The sequence below is a fragment of the Pseudorasbora parva genome, chromosome 13 (assembly GCF_024679245.1).
Source record: "Pseudorasbora parva isolate DD20220531a chromosome 13, ASM2467924v1, whole genome shotgun sequence".
In the NCBI taxonomy this organism is placed as follows: domain Eukaryota; kingdom Metazoa; phylum Chordata; class Actinopteri; order Cypriniformes; family Gobionidae; genus Pseudorasbora; species Pseudorasbora parva.
Window position 1 is genome coordinate 37,377,846 of NC_090184.1, and position 13,156 is coordinate 37,391,001.

Consider the following 13,156-nt stretch of genomic DNA (forward strand, 5'->3'; position numbering starts at 1 on the left):
AGCAGAACTCTGCATTAATATTCACGACCCTTCCAAATAAGGCAAAACAGAGCATTATATCCTAGGGACAATTTCTAGGGTTATAAATGGACCTGTAAACCCGTATCTGGGCCATTTTTGACCTTAAATAAGCTACATACCCTCTATTTAGATATCAGAGAACAATTTAACATATTGTTTCAAATCATTCTAGGGCACATTTAAAAACAATATAAAGGATAAAACCCACAAAAGGTGCAATAATCATGTGATAAAATTAATTTCCATAAAATACATAACAAAAGACTGAAATTGAACCCAAGTAATAATGAAAGAAAACATAATACATAGAATGCTTCAGAAATAGATTTTTAGCATGTGTTTAAAATATTTTCAGTAACTACTGCAATAATCAATTTGAATTAAACAGTATCAAATTAAATTATATGGAAACTAAATAAAATTTGAATCTACTCCAAATTGTTAGAAAATATTAACTCTGCATATTACGTTAGTGCACTCAACAGTGGAAGCACGCAGCTTGTTGTGATTGGAAACTGGACTGCTCATATTATAATTGATGAAGCTGTCTACTCAACAGTCTGACGTCAATACACTTGTAATATAGGCAGCAATGGTGATAAAATGGAAGCAATAGAGTTTTATTGCATGATAAATGTTGCTTGCTTCCGGTTTAGACACCGTTAGGATAATAAACTTTCATTTGGTGGAAGATTTGTTTATTGTGATAGATAGTAAGGAATAAATGTGATCATGTATTGAATATTTTATGTCTTTAACTTCATATAGTAATATCACTTTAATGCACAGCCTCTTGTTTCCAAGTTTCCAGGCACTGGTCATACAGTACCTTGCTTTGCTACCAAGTGTCCTTTGACTTCAGGCGCACCAAAGCAATAGTGGCTTCCTCTGACAGTTTATTTCAGCTGTTCTTCAGCCTTGTGGGCATCAGCTCCAAACCACTCCTTTACTCTGACGCCTGCCAATGCTTGTGCTGTCCTCCCTCTTGTTTTCCTGTAGAGCGAAAGTGCTAATGATGAAGGTGGGGAGGGTGAATATGTCAATCTGTATTCATCCAACCAAGCCAATGGAGATGTGACTCTCTCCAATGGAGTAAGTAACAGCATGTCAGCGGTTGCAGCCGACATGCCGGTTCCCTCATGCTGCGCTTGTGCTGTTTGTGACTGTACTGCTTGGCTTGCATCATGCAACTTTTTAATTGTACATTTTGCATAACACTTTGTGCTAAGACACAAGTGTCCAAAAGCGACAAACAAGAAATTTCTTTCACGTTAAGCTGATTTTTGTCTCAACCAGCCGTGACAGTCAGTATCGCGCTGTGCCGGGTGACCCTGCCCACAGTAACATTCTAAATCCTGCTCTATATTGATAGATTTGATATGTCGAGTATAGGATTGGACCTAAAAAAGGCCAGTAGTTTTTAGATGACTTTGTATGCAGACGTTGTTGTGAAATCGAGTTACTCTGATAGAATTCAAGAACTGAAAAGAGGAATTGTTGATTTGATGATTGTGTCCTATTCAAAAATAAAACCTGCAGTTGAAGCAGGTTATTAAACCTCTTAGCAGATCATCAGATTTATCCCAAAGTAGGTCGCCCGATTTTACAGAAAGCTGACTTATAATGTTACAGTCAGCATTACATCTCTGCAAAATTATGACAAAATAACATTTTGAACATTTTTAATTTTTTACACCAAAGCTATTAGTGCCCAATACATTTTATTTTAAATAAAGTGGGAATGAACTGAATAAACTGTGTACAAACATACCACCCCAGAAAAAAAGAGAAAAAATTGGTGGAAGGAGGTAATTGCAATGCAATATTTTGGTATTTGCATATTTTTCTGTGGAATACCTAATATGCAAAGATAAAAACATGTTATCTGGAGTCACACATACTATAAGTATATTTTCGTATTATAAGCTATATAAGTATCAAGTACTTATATTTAAGTACTATAAATCTATATTTTCAGTGATTTGTGTTTGATTATAAATTAACAGCTTAGCACAAATTATTTATCTAACCTCATGTTTGATAATCACATGCATGTCAGTGATGGTAAGACACTTTCTGTAAAGCAGCTTTTAAAAATATTTATTGTGATGTACTGTATGTATATGTTTGTGTGTGTGTATATATACATATATATTACTACATTTTAAATGTTTTGGGGCAGTAATATAAAAAAAATAATTAATTGTTAATACTTGTAATCAGCAAGGATGCATTAAGTTGATCAAAAACTTACATGGTTTCATAAAATGTCAATTCCAAATAAATGCTGTTCTTTTGAACTTTATATTCATCAAATAATCCTGAAAACAAAGGAGCACGGTTTCCACAAAAACATTAATCAGCTGCTTTTGACATAAATAATAATAATAATACATGTTTCTTATGCAGCTAATCATCATATTAGAATGATTTCTGAAGGATCATGTGACCCTGAGGACTGGAGTGATGATGCTGGAAATTCAGCTTTATTATCACACAATTAAATTACATTTTAAATTATATTCAAATAGACAGTGATTTTAAATGGTAATAGTATTGTACAAAATTACTGTTATTGCTGTATTTTTGATCAAATAAATGCAGTCTTGGTGAGCTAAAGAAATTTTAAAAAATCTTACTGACCCTAAACTTTTGAACGGTAGTGTATTGAGTGATGGTGACTTTACTATATCGTAATGTGTTATCAATATGCCCTAATCTTGTGTTGAATGTTTTGTGTAATGCAGAAATATTGCCTGGTGCTCTTTTCTTTATTTTGCATCTTATTAAGATGTGAAACCCAACTGTCTTATTCTGGTGAAGCACTTCTTGTATGGATGGACTGATAGGCCTTTAAATATTTTTTCTGTCATTCCCAGGACTCTTCTTGTGATGCTGAGGACTCACTCCAGGACTCAGCGTCAGAACACAGTAAAGATCCAGCCGACAGAGAGGGGTAATATTAATTTGCTTTAAAGAAATGTTTCAGCCCACAACCTTGTATTGTCTTTCATCAGTTGTTCATCCTTTTAAACTATTTCAGACATGTTTGTCTCTCACCAGAAAAATACAATTGCTTTCATGTTTTGGATTTATTTTTATTTTTTGATTACCTATCCTCTCATCCCCAGCTGGAAGCAGAAGTGTGTGGACTCTGAGTTGACCTCCGAAGAGGTTGATGAGCTATCCCTGATAGACCATGAGGAGATCATGTCTCGCCTAACACTAAAGCAAGAGGTAAAACCTATGTGTAAGGTGTTGTCTACTGCACATGTTCAGAAATGCCAAGTTTTAGAAGTTTATATCTAGATTTATATTGGTTGTTGTAATGAAAGTTGAGTGTTAGTGTGCTCTCTTCTGCCCTCTGCCTATGACTCAAAGCCGCTGCAGAAGTTATGTTTAGGAGCTTATCACCTGAAAAGCTCTAACTTTGACCTGCTTGTTGAAAACGACATAATCCTAATCTGTGTTTCTCAGAACGATGACGGCCCTGATGTCAGAGCTGGATCAGGCGATATTTTATTAGTTCATGCCACTGAAACAGATCGCAAAGGTAAGAATAATCCCTTCTAATCTGAGGGAGGCAGTTGTGTTCAATATTTATTTATATAACGGCAAATGTGTTAAACTAGGGGATTAAAATGTAGTTTTTTAATGATCGTTCATAAATTTTGAGACCGTAAGATTAAAAAAAAAAAATTTCATTCAGGTAGAACACTTTAAATTGATCAAACGTGACAGTAAAGACTTTTATAATATACAGATTTAAAGTATCAATTATCAACATTTTAAGCACCAACTATTATTTTAACATTGATAATTAGGGCTGGATAAAAAAAAAAAATATTTCTCAATTTTAATAGATTCTAATTTTTACGAACCGAAATCGATTCTTAAATCAATTGATTAGTCATCCTGTTTTTAGTTTATGAATGAATGGATCATTCTAGCGTGCCTCCTATCCAAGAAATCACAATCATATTTGTGCTTTGTTTTCTTTTGATATGAAACTCAGATTTCAAATGACACCCATTTTATTATGAAATTTTAAAAAATAAATACCGTTTTGGCTCTTTTTAATGTTGTGTGACAGATCCCCATAGCGCCTCAGTTAAAGTGAAGTGCCAGAGTCACGTGCTCACGTGAACTGATCATCTCCTCCGCTTTAATACCAGTTATAAAAGTAATGAACATCTAAAGATTTGTTAATAGATAGATTGCAACTTTCCAAAATCCGTATCATGTCTCATGTAATTGCCCAATCAGTGTTTCAACCGCAGAAAGACGTCAATAAAACAGCTTGTATATATAAATATAGTCGCATTTACCTCAGAAAAACCATATCCAGTGTCCATGAACTCGTTAGTCAGCAAGAAAAATTAACTCTAGAGAAGAGCATTTTGTTAAGATATGAACCACATTACATATTGATGTAAATCTTGACCTATAATTATGATTAAATAAATGCATCTTGTTTTCTTTTGTAGATCGAGTTTTATACTGTGAAGCTTTCTTGACCACGTACCGAACATTTCTAACCCCAGAGGACCTCATTAAAAAGCTCCGCCATAGATATCCTTTCTTAGGGTGGTAAATCTTTAAATCTTTGCATTGCTATCCTTTTTCCACTCCAAACTTCTTTTTGCCCTTAACTCTGAACACATTTACCAGATTTTCTCTCAGCTCTGACATCATCAAACAACGAGCTAGTAAAAACACTTTCTTCGTGCTGGTGCGCGTCGTGGATGAGCTTTGGTGAGCTGGAACTCAATTATGGCACATACACACTTTACAAACACAATTGAGGGGCCACATTATATAAATATCTGAAGGCACTGTCTGCAGTTACACCACACTATTTACTTGTAGGCCAATTCATAGTTTTCAAGTGACGTCACACCCTTATAAGAACGCCCACCTGGAGGGCAAAACAAGGCTTTCTTCCATTGACCACCAGTCTTTTTTACCAGGTTTGTATAAGTACTAATGTAGTAAAACAGTGATATTAAAAGACCAAATTCAATATACACCTTATTGATGATGCATATTTTGTGCAGGCAAGCAGATGAATATAAATGCAACATAAGTTTTTCCGTTAAGCGTTTTTTTTTTCTGTCAAAACCCATTATAAAAACATGTTCATATTCTGGACTCATCTGCTCGCTTGTATGCATCATTAAAAAGTTGTAAACTGATTTTATCTTATAATATGACTGTTTTAGTATATTAAGGCATTTTAAGGATAGGTTGCACCTAATAAGCATCTTTGCCTGACATTGGCTGTTCACCCTCCGCCTATGCTGCATGATCAGCCTTTTAATTCTAATGAACTTTCTAGATATTTAATCTGTGTTTAAAATGAAGTGGTGCAACACAACTTGATTTAAAATGAAACCCAGATCAACAAATCCTTGATTAGTGTTAAAGGGTTAGTTCACCTACAAATGAAAATTCTGTCATTAATTACTCGCCCTCATGTCGTTCGACACCCGTAAGGTCTCCGTTCATCTTCTGAACACAAATTATATTTTTGATGAAATCCGATGGCTCAGAAAGGCCTTCATTGACACCGATGTTATTTCCTCTCTCAAGACCCATAAAGGCACTAAAGACGTCGTTACAAAGTCCATCTCACTACAGTGGCTCTACAATCATTTTATGAAACAACGAGAATAGTTTTTGTGCACACAAAAAACCTAAATAACAAAATATATATGGATGGGTGAAACAAGCCCGTGTCAAACAGCCAAACTGCTGAAATCACATGACTTTGGTGATCGAATCATGAACCGATACACTGATTCATAACATTCAAAGCCGTGTTTTGAAATCGGCCCATCACTATATAAGTCGTTATTTAGTTCTTTTTTTGCGCAGAAAAACTATTCTTGTTGCTTCTTAAAATGATTGTAGAGTCACTGAAATGAGATGGGCTTTGTAACGACGTCTTTAGTGCCTTTATGGGTCTTGAGAGAGGAAATGACATCGGTGTCAATGAAGGCCGGTCTGAGCCATCGGATTTTAACAAGAATATCTTCATTTCACGAAGATGAATGAAGGTCTTACGGGTGTCGAACGACATGAGGGTGAGTAATTAATGACAGAATTTTTTGGGGTGAACTAACTCTTTAAACTTTGCTTAATTGTTGGTGCAACCCACCCAAAGTGTTTTCCACGTTAAACGTTTTAGAACATTCCGCTGGTTTTAGTGATTGAAATACTGCAGCAGGTGCTGTGTGTGAATCTGAAGTGTCCAATATTTGCACCTTGTTCACATATTTTTGTTTTAGAGATGGAAAACTGACTGGTTGTGCTGCAGTTCTATGGCTGTTTTGCCCTCCAGGGCTCCACTACAGTTACGTGAAAACTATGAATGTGACATCTCGAAAAACTACATAAATATAAATATTTGCCACAAAAAAATCAGCTAACTAAACATTTCAAATGTTGTGCTTTCATCTCCAAAAAACAGTGCCCTACAAGCTAGATGTTATTTACTGTTTCATGTTGCTAGTGGCTTATGAAAGTGTTGTTGTTGCTCATGAAACATTATTTGAATAAAACCCCTTTTTTTGCATGTCTTCAGTTTGGTGGAGCTGACAGAAGACATCTTGAAGCAGCTCATGGAGCTGGTGTTCAGTCTGTTGTGTAACGGTGAGCTCACCCTGGCCCGGGTTCTACGCAAGAACATCCTAGATAAAGTCCAACAGAAGAAATTGCTGCAGTACACTAATTCCCTCAAAACGCTGGCTGCACGAGGTGTGGCTGCCAGGTAATGCTCACCTCAATCATGTTGTTTTCAGTGTTTTTTTTTTTTTTAAATCAATAAAGTGAATTTAATTTATTTTGATTATTTATTACCAGGCCCGGCACTCTGCACGACTTCCGCAGTCATGAGATCGCAGACCAGCTGACTCTCCTTGATGCGGAGCTGTTTTATAAGATAGAGGTACAGCTTCACTTATGTCATTTCATCATACTTCCTACATTTAAAGATTTGAGAGTTTTCCAACACGTTTTTTTTTCTCTGTCTGCAGATCCCAGAGGTGTTACTTTGGGCAAAGGAACAGAATGAAGAAAAGAGCCCCAATCTGACCCAGTTTACAGAGCACTTCAATAACATGTCATACTGGTATGATACAATGCTTAAAAAGTTTGAACTGGATGAGCTTGGTTCAATTGGACTCTTGGCGTGTCAAAAGGAATACGACTTTTTAGAGTTATGAACGTCTCTGTCTTTGAAATTACTTTGGTCATTTACAGTGTGAATGTAGAGACAAGTGAAAAACTAGTCTTTTGAAATCAAACTTTTGGCTTGCATCATAAAGTTTGGTCCATATTTCAGTTTATTTCTCTTCCCATTTAGATGCTGTTTATATTGTATATTTGTTTAAAAAAAAGAAGAAAAAAAAGGTCACCACTGTACCATTTAAAATGACTTCTGGAAAGCAATTAAAATTATACATGATTGATTAATATAAGTTTGTACCTAAAATCTTAAGTTAATGGAGAAGAAAATATTTATGGACTTGTTAATGAGTATAAAGTACATTTATATGTATTTTTATTCTCTCTTTTTAAGGGTTCGGTCCTTAATAATCCAGCAGGAGAAAGCCCAGGATAGGGAAAAACTTCTTCTGAAGTTCATCAAAATTATGAAGGTACAGACAGATTTTATTCTTCCACATTTAATCTAATGATTTATTGGCTTGATTTCTATAATTATTTTTTTTAAATTGTATCTCTTTGTATTTTAGCACTTAAGAAAACTCAATAACTTCAACTCGTACTTGGCAATATTATCAGCATTGGATTCAGCACCTATCAGAAGACTGGAATGGCAGAAGCAAACGTCAGAGGTAAATCACATCCGTGCATCCCTGACTCTCTGTTATTTTGGTTCTCAGCCGATCGTCATACTACCTTATGTTATCTTCACAGGGTTTGGAGGAATATTGCACTTTAATTGACAGTTCCTCCTCCTTCCGGGCGTACAGAGCAGCTTTGGCGGATGTGGAGCCTCCATGCATACCGTATCTGTAAGGACTTGTTAAGCATTTAAAGTTGCCTTGAAATAGAAATTGCGATTAGTCTTTTCTTTCCTTATTGTTTTGTAATGCTCATGTAAAATGGCTTCTCGAACAACGTAAAATGTAGGGCGGGACTTGACTTCGTCCATTGGGAATTGATTGAATGGTTGTGGTTTGCTATTGGTCGATCTCATGTGGGTGACAGGTTGTTCCGCCCTCATGCCAATAGATACACCATTGCAAGAGGAAGAAACTATTTTGAGTAGAGATTATGAGCCACTAGAAGATGCTTGGTCGAGGAAAAATATTAGTTGTAAATATTGGAGCTTCAAAAAAGCTCCATAGAAAGTGCCGAAATCACGCAGGCTGTGACAGACAGATCGTTATCGGCAGGAATCCAAACATTCGCCTATCATTCATTGACCTTAAATATGATTTATCAATTGAAACCTGTAAGTAGTAGCATCTTTTAAAGTCTGCTTACCTAGATAAATTTGTGCTGTTATTAGTCGCATATCTGTTTGTGTGGAGAGCGCGCGCGCATACTGCAGGAATATATACAGGCGCTGGTGCGGTCACTTAAAATACTGTCATTTTTAGTCACATAGATAAGAGTAATGCAAATTGTAAAGGGTTTACTTTTATTTCTGTAAACTCGCAATAACAACAAAACATTGTGCTTTTGTAATATAATGAAAACGATCACAATGTACTTTCTGCCGTCTCGGTAAACTCACAAAAATGAACTCAGTGTATACTTGCCTGTCAGACACCAGCAATATATCTATAGAAAATTTGAAATGTCTACTTTTAAAGGAACCAATTCAAGTGGAAAATAAATATTTTCAGATTTTGTAATCCGTATGAAACGTGCATAGGCAAGTCCACCGTGGAGATGACGATTGCTGAAAATACACATTATCAATATATTATTCAAATGTTTAAACGGTTTCCTTCTGTTTTTTCATGACACACACATAATAGGCTCATTATTATGATTTATGGCTTATTTATATAAATGCACAATTATTTGACTGATCACGTAAAAAAAAAACGTCTACTAGTCGACTAGAAAAGGGTAGTCCTATGAAACACAATATTCATAATAATTAAAAATAATTATAATGTGCACAGGTAAATAATTTATAATAAATACTGCAATATTCCATAAAAACAAGTATTTGTGACTTAAAAAAAATAAAAACATTTTATATTGCAATTAAAATGTCATATGTTATGTATAACTTTCCAATTTTTTTCCCACAAAATACAGAGGTCTCATCCTCCAGGACTTAACTTTTGTGCATCTTGGGAATCCTGACCTCATTAATGGAAAGATAAACTTTTCCAAACGCTGGCAGCAGTTCAATATCCTGGACACTATGAGACGCTTCCAGCAAGTGTGAGTACTTGGACAGTCATTTATAATTCATTTAACTTTCATATTCAGAGTGAAAACTAAATATTCAGCTATCTATTGGAACTGTATTGGATCGTGAAAAACTTGGCTGTGACATTATTTGTTCTTGCCGTTAACCGATGTCGTCTCATTAAGATGGGATTTTTTACATTTGAAACAATTATCAGCTTCAAATGAAGCATTTTGTGACTCTTTCTTCCAGGCATTATGACCTCAAACACAACGAAGACATTGTGTCCTTCTTCAACGACTTCAGTGACCATCTAGCTGAGGAGGCATTGTGGGAGCTTTCTTTGAAGATCAAGCCTCGCAATATCACTCGCCGGAAAACAGAACGAGAGGAGAAGACATAGCTCGCTCTGCAAGACGAACAAACTGCTTTTATAAGCCGCCCTCCTCCGAAGTTGCAAGACACAGCAATCAGAAGTTACTGTAATGGCAGCTACAAGACTGATACTGTATTTCTTTTACAGTTCACAGAAACTTTTTTTTTAATTGATTAGATTTTATTTTGTAATTGCACTGCGTCTGAACCTGTGTGTAAATTTGAAAAGCGGAACAGTGCCGAGCGCAAAGACGGATAACACGACTCCGATACATGAGATTACGAGGTTTGCGGTTGTAACATGGGATTTACGGTGATATTCCGGTACGGTCTCCCCATCTGGATGTTTGCGCTGCAATCTGGACAAATAACAGCGACTCCGACTGCAAACTAATACCATGATGCCTCAACGGGCACTTTGGATGTTAAAGTTCCTTGAAGACTGATATTTTTATTTATTTATTTTGTATGTAACAAATGCACATAAAGACTCTTTAGATTTAGAGGGATTGCTGTATGTTTAGCTGCTGGATTGAACAGCTTTAAGCATGTATCATAATAGGTCATGATGAGGACAAACAGCCACAGTTATTAATAGCACTGTCGGGATTTTGTTGCTGCTTCTGCAAGATTAACGGTATCTGGCTGAATTTAAAATGCTTTTTTGGATTCAAGATACTGACATTTTACTTTTAAAATACTTCAAACAGGAGCATGTTATTTTCAACGCACATCAGTTTGAATAATTCTCATATTCTGTTTATATTAAATTCATAATTTTCATTACAGCAATTTGATGCCTATTTAAAATCAGTTGTCTTCCAATTACAATTAATTGATATTAATCAGGGAAACTCATTGTTTTGTTAAACCTACTTATTTATTTGTATATTTATGTGCGTAGGTTAACAATATGTTTTTATTACAAGATCAGCACCTCTTGCAAAGAAAGCCTGCTTTTTGCAGGTGGGGTTGTTGCAAGAATGATTTTAGCTGTTGTGTTTGTCTGTTTGTCTGGTACATTTCAATATTTTTAACTTTGTACACCATTACAGAACAAAATGACCATATTCCTGTAGATCTCCCAGGGCCATCGCACAGATCAAGACCTACTATCAAGTGCTTGAAGCTGTTCATGAAGTGGTGTCAATGTGATTTATTTTATATAATGCAGTTTTCCTTCTTTTTTTTCTTTTTTTAAGGATTTTACATGGACATTTGCAGAGAGATTTACACTGTTGTTGTGAGATGTGATCAAATGTGCACTTTGAAGTTGATTGTGGGAAACAAAGATTAAAAGCTGTTAGGGAACAGTTTGAAGTGGAAACATGAGCCTGAACCCCTTCAATAACGCTTGTGACAGGAACCTGTTCTTACCTGCAAATTGGACCGAAGTTGATTTCAAAATTCCAAAGACCCCAGACCACATATCACCCCTGTTTTTACATGATGATGATTATGATGATTCAGTTGCGTATAAAATACAACTGACATGTACATCTGTACACATAACCCTGTGAAACCTGGTAAAATAATATACATATCATCAATGTCTTTGGTGTGTGTGTGTGGTGGGTGTGGGGGGTGGGGTACAAGGGATGTTCTGGTTAGGGGAAAGCATAGATTAAAAAAAGCTGTGTCATAACAGTCATTAAAATATGTGCGTGAATAAAGTTTGTATTTAAGTAATTTGTCATATATATGAACAACATATATATACACACACACTCACCTGAAGGATTATTAGGAACACCTGTTTAATTTTTCATTAATGCAATTATCTAATCAACCAATCACATGGCAGTTGCTTCAATGCATTTAGGGGTGTGGTCCTGGTCAAGACAATCTCATGAACTCCAAACTGAATGTCAGAATGGGAAAGAAAGATGATTTAAGCTATTTTGAGCGTGGCATGATTGTTCGTGCCAGGGCGGGCCAGTCTGAGTATTTCACAATCTGCTCAGTTACTGGGATTTTCACACACAACCATTTCTAGGGTTTACAAAGAATGGTGTGAAAAAGGAAAAACATCCAGTATGCGGCAGTCCTGTGGGCGAAAATGCCTTGTTGATGCTAGAGGTCAGGGGAGAATGGGCCGACTGATTCAAGCTGATAGAAGAGCAACTTTGACTGAAATAACCACTCGTTACAACCGAGGTATGCAGCAAAGCATTTGTGAAGCCACAACACGCACAACCTTGAGGCGGATGGACTACAACAGCAGAAGAACCCATCGGGTACCACTTATCTCCACTACAAATAGGAAAAAGAGGCTACCATTTGCACAAGCTCACCAAAATTGGACAGTTGAAGACTGGAAAAATGTTGCCTGGTCTGATGAGTCTCGATTTCTGTTGAGACATTCAGATGGTAGAGTCAGAATTAGGAGTAAACAGAATGAGATCATGGATCCATCATGCCTTGTTACCACTGTGCAGGCTGGTGGTGGTGGTGTAATGGTGTGGGGGATGTTTTCTTGGCACACTTTAGGCCCCTTAGTGCCAACTGGGCATCGTTTAAATGCCACAGCCTACCTCTGATGGCTACTTCCAGCAGGATAATGCACCATGTCACAAAGCTTGAATCATTTCAAACTGGTTTCTTGAACATGACAATGAGTTCACTGTACTAAAATGGCCCCCACAGTCACCAGATCTCAACCCAATAGAGCATCTTTGGGATGTGGTGGAACGGGAGCTTCGCGCCCTGGATGTGTATCCCACAAATCTCCATCAACTGCAAGATGCTATCCTATCAATATGGGCCAACATTTCTAAAGAATGCTTTCAGCACCTTGAATCAACGACACTATAGAATTAAGGCAGTTCTGAAGGTGAAAGGGGGTAAACCACGTATTATGGTGTTCCTAATAATCCTTTAGGTGAGTGTATATATAAAAAGTATAAACGCATTAGTGTTTTTTCCCCAATTGGGTCCATAGGAAGATTTAATTCGGTCTGGATTGTTTTTTTTTTTTTTTTTGATTAATTGATTTTTCCAAAAGAGCCATATCAACTCAATAAATGAATGAAGTACTAGATATATAATCGTAACAAACACAAGTGCAAACTATTCTCTAAAGTATGCATATTGCAAGTAAGAAGAAAGTTTTCTTTTCAAGCTATTTCCAATGTTTGTGTCATGCTGTGTCGTAAATTAATCAGGATTAATATTATATTTTCTATCAGTATTTATAAAGCAAATACTTAATATTGTTTTAATTGTTAACACCAGTATGTCCAGTGTCTAAACCGTTCTCTTCCAGATCTAAGATCCTTGGAAACAACAACATTTGCAACGTTCGGAGACTTTGCCTTTGGCGATTAAGTTTTCCCTTCCACTTTTATTTTGAAATTGCAT

The 13,156-nt window shown here is 36.1% G+C and overlaps 1 protein-coding gene across 4 annotated transcripts in view; it reads left to right on the top strand.

The window, feature by feature from the left end:
- Positions 1 to 11,352, top strand: part of rapgef1a (Rap guanine nucleotide exchange factor (GEF) 1a) — a 36,122-nt gene extending 24,770 nt beyond the window's left edge. For 2 of the 4 annotated variants that reach the window (XM_067414264.1, XM_067414266.1), the window contains 14 exons: positions 1,021 to 1,113; positions 2,901 to 2,977; positions 3,153 to 3,258; positions 3,499 to 3,574; positions 4,509 to 4,593; positions 4,684 to 4,776; positions 6,608 to 6,793; positions 6,886 to 6,970; positions 7,059 to 7,153; positions 7,604 to 7,682; positions 7,779 to 7,880; positions 7,963 to 8,060; positions 9,325 to 9,453; positions 9,674 to 11,352. In XM_067414264.1, coding sequence (XP_067270365.1) covers positions 1,021 to 1,113; positions 2,901 to 2,977; positions 3,153 to 3,258; positions 3,499 to 3,574; positions 4,509 to 4,593; positions 4,684 to 4,776; positions 6,608 to 6,793; positions 6,886 to 6,970; positions 7,059 to 7,153; positions 7,604 to 7,682; positions 7,779 to 7,880; positions 7,963 to 8,060; positions 9,325 to 9,453; positions 9,674 to 9,824 — 1,455 coding nt within the window. In that variant the 3' untranslated portion in view covers positions 9,825 to 11,352. The remainder of the gene's footprint in view (positions 1 to 1,020; positions 1,114 to 2,900; positions 2,978 to 3,152; positions 3,259 to 3,498; positions 3,575 to 4,508; positions 4,594 to 4,683; positions 4,777 to 6,607; positions 6,794 to 6,885; positions 6,971 to 7,058; positions 7,154 to 7,603; positions 7,683 to 7,778; positions 7,881 to 7,962; positions 8,061 to 9,324; positions 9,454 to 9,673) is intronic. The other 2 variants (XM_067414265.1, XM_067414267.1) reach the window with 1 other exon arrangement.
- The last annotated feature ends 1,804 nt before the right edge of the window (positions 11,353 to 13,156 follow it).